This window comes from Nematolebias whitei, chromosome 4 (assembly GCF_014905685.2).
Source record: "Nematolebias whitei isolate Nwh7 chromosome 4, NemWhi1, whole genome shotgun sequence".
Lineage (NCBI taxonomy): Eukaryota > Metazoa > Chordata > Actinopteri > Cyprinodontiformes > Rivulidae > Nematolebias > Nematolebias whitei.
Window position 1 is genome coordinate 8,643,120 of NC_056501.1, and position 1,579 is coordinate 8,644,698.

The 1,579-nt window shown below is 47.2% G+C and overlaps 1 protein-coding gene across 1 annotated transcript in view; it reads left to right on the plus strand.

The window, feature by feature from the left end:
• The window catches only part of arap3 (ArfGAP with RhoGAP domain, ankyrin repeat and PH domain 3), a 13,827-nt gene that overhangs the window by 6,255 nt on the left and 5,993 nt on the right, over positions 1–1,579 (plus strand). The window contains exons 14-17 of the mRNA XM_037675669.1: positions 354–439; positions 520–702; positions 801–942; positions 1,184–1,288. Coding sequence (XP_037531597.1) covers positions 354–439; positions 520–702; positions 801–942; positions 1,184–1,288 — 516 coding nt within the window. The remainder of the gene's footprint in view (positions 1–353; positions 440–519; positions 703–800; positions 943–1,183; positions 1,289–1,579) is intronic.

A 1,579-nucleotide genomic window follows, 5' to 3' on the forward strand; every position in this document is an offset into this window, starting at 1 on the left:
TACCAATAGTAGTACCAACAGTAGTACCAACAGTAGTACCAACAGTAACACAACAACCAGCGCAAACAGAGAAACAATAATTCTACCAACAAGTCAGAGCACATACCCAGCCAGGTTACTGTGGTAACCACCAACAGCCAGCTCTGAACCCTGCTGCTGTCTGTCATTTAACAACCTGAACAGGTGAGACAGACTCTGAGTACGTGCACAGACATGAATCACTGCAGGTGGAACTGTGTGCACGCTCAGATTGCACTGGTTTGAGAACAGAAAATCTGACTTGTTTGTTTGTAAGGGATGAAGGAAAAGCACAGTGATGTAAACAAGTTGTGTGTGTGTGTGCGCGCGCGCAGGGCAGCACAGAAGTCTGGGGACAATGGTCTCCAAAGTTCAGAGTCTGAAATTGGACACCAGCGTGTGGAGCAACGAGATCGTCCAGGTGAGACTCAATGGGGGGGACGGGTGAAACTAAAAATAAATATTGACTGTTTATTTATTTGTTTGTTTTTTGTTTGCCAGCTTTTCATCATGCTGGGGAACGATCGGGCCAACGATTTCTGGGCGGCCCGCCTGTCTGAGTCCGAGGAGCTGGACTGTGATGCCTCGCCTGAACAGAGGCGGGACTTCATCACCCAGAAGTACAGAGACGGTCGGTTTCGACTGACCCACCCGGCGTTCAGCAGTCAAGAGGAGCTGCTAAAGGTTTGATTCAAATCTACCTGGTCGCTCTCCCAGCATGCACTGGGCCATCAGCAGCAGATCAAACACACTCAGTGGTATCAAACCTATGACTCCTGCAGGTTCTGTGTGCCGCCGTCTCTGAACAGACTCTGCTGAAAACTGTCACTCAGATTTTCTTAGAGGCGGAGTCAGTGCGCCTCGCCAACCAATCAGACGACTCCCAGCAAGGACTCAAACACCTGGACTACCTCAGCTCCACAGGTGAGGAAAGGTGCTTGTCTACAGTGTTTTTAAAAAATAATATCATGTATTTTTATAATATCAGCTTAAATGGCTGGGTTCAGGACTTGCAGTATGTTAAGGAGTTCTGCAGGGAGTCATGTCTGGACTCAGTTCTGAGTCCTGCTGAGTGTTCTTGTATGGACTTGAAGCTGAGTCCTGCAGGTAGTCTTGTTTGGACTTAAGAAGGTCTTGTCCAACTTGGACTGTGTTTGTCCTTCAGATCCCAGTGTCTACGATGAGATTATGCAGCCCGTCCTTCACTCGGGTTTCCTCTACAAGGCCTTGTCCATCAACAGGGGAACAATGACCCGAAAAACACGAGAAGGTGGGAGGAGTCTGTGTTGATTCTGTAGGAGGAGTTTAAACTGGTTTTGTGGGAGGGTTTTTTGCTGGGGCAATGGGAGGAGTCTTAACTGTTTCTGTGGGAGGAGACCGAGCGGATTTAGCAGGAACTTGAATATTGTCGCTGTTATACAGTAGTCCCTCGTTTATCGTGGGGGATCCGTACCCTGAATACCCGTGATAAGTGAAAAACTATAAAGTAGGAATAGTAGTACAAGTAGTAAGTAGTTTATTTTAGTGTATGTATGTATGTATGTGTGTGTGTGTGTATATA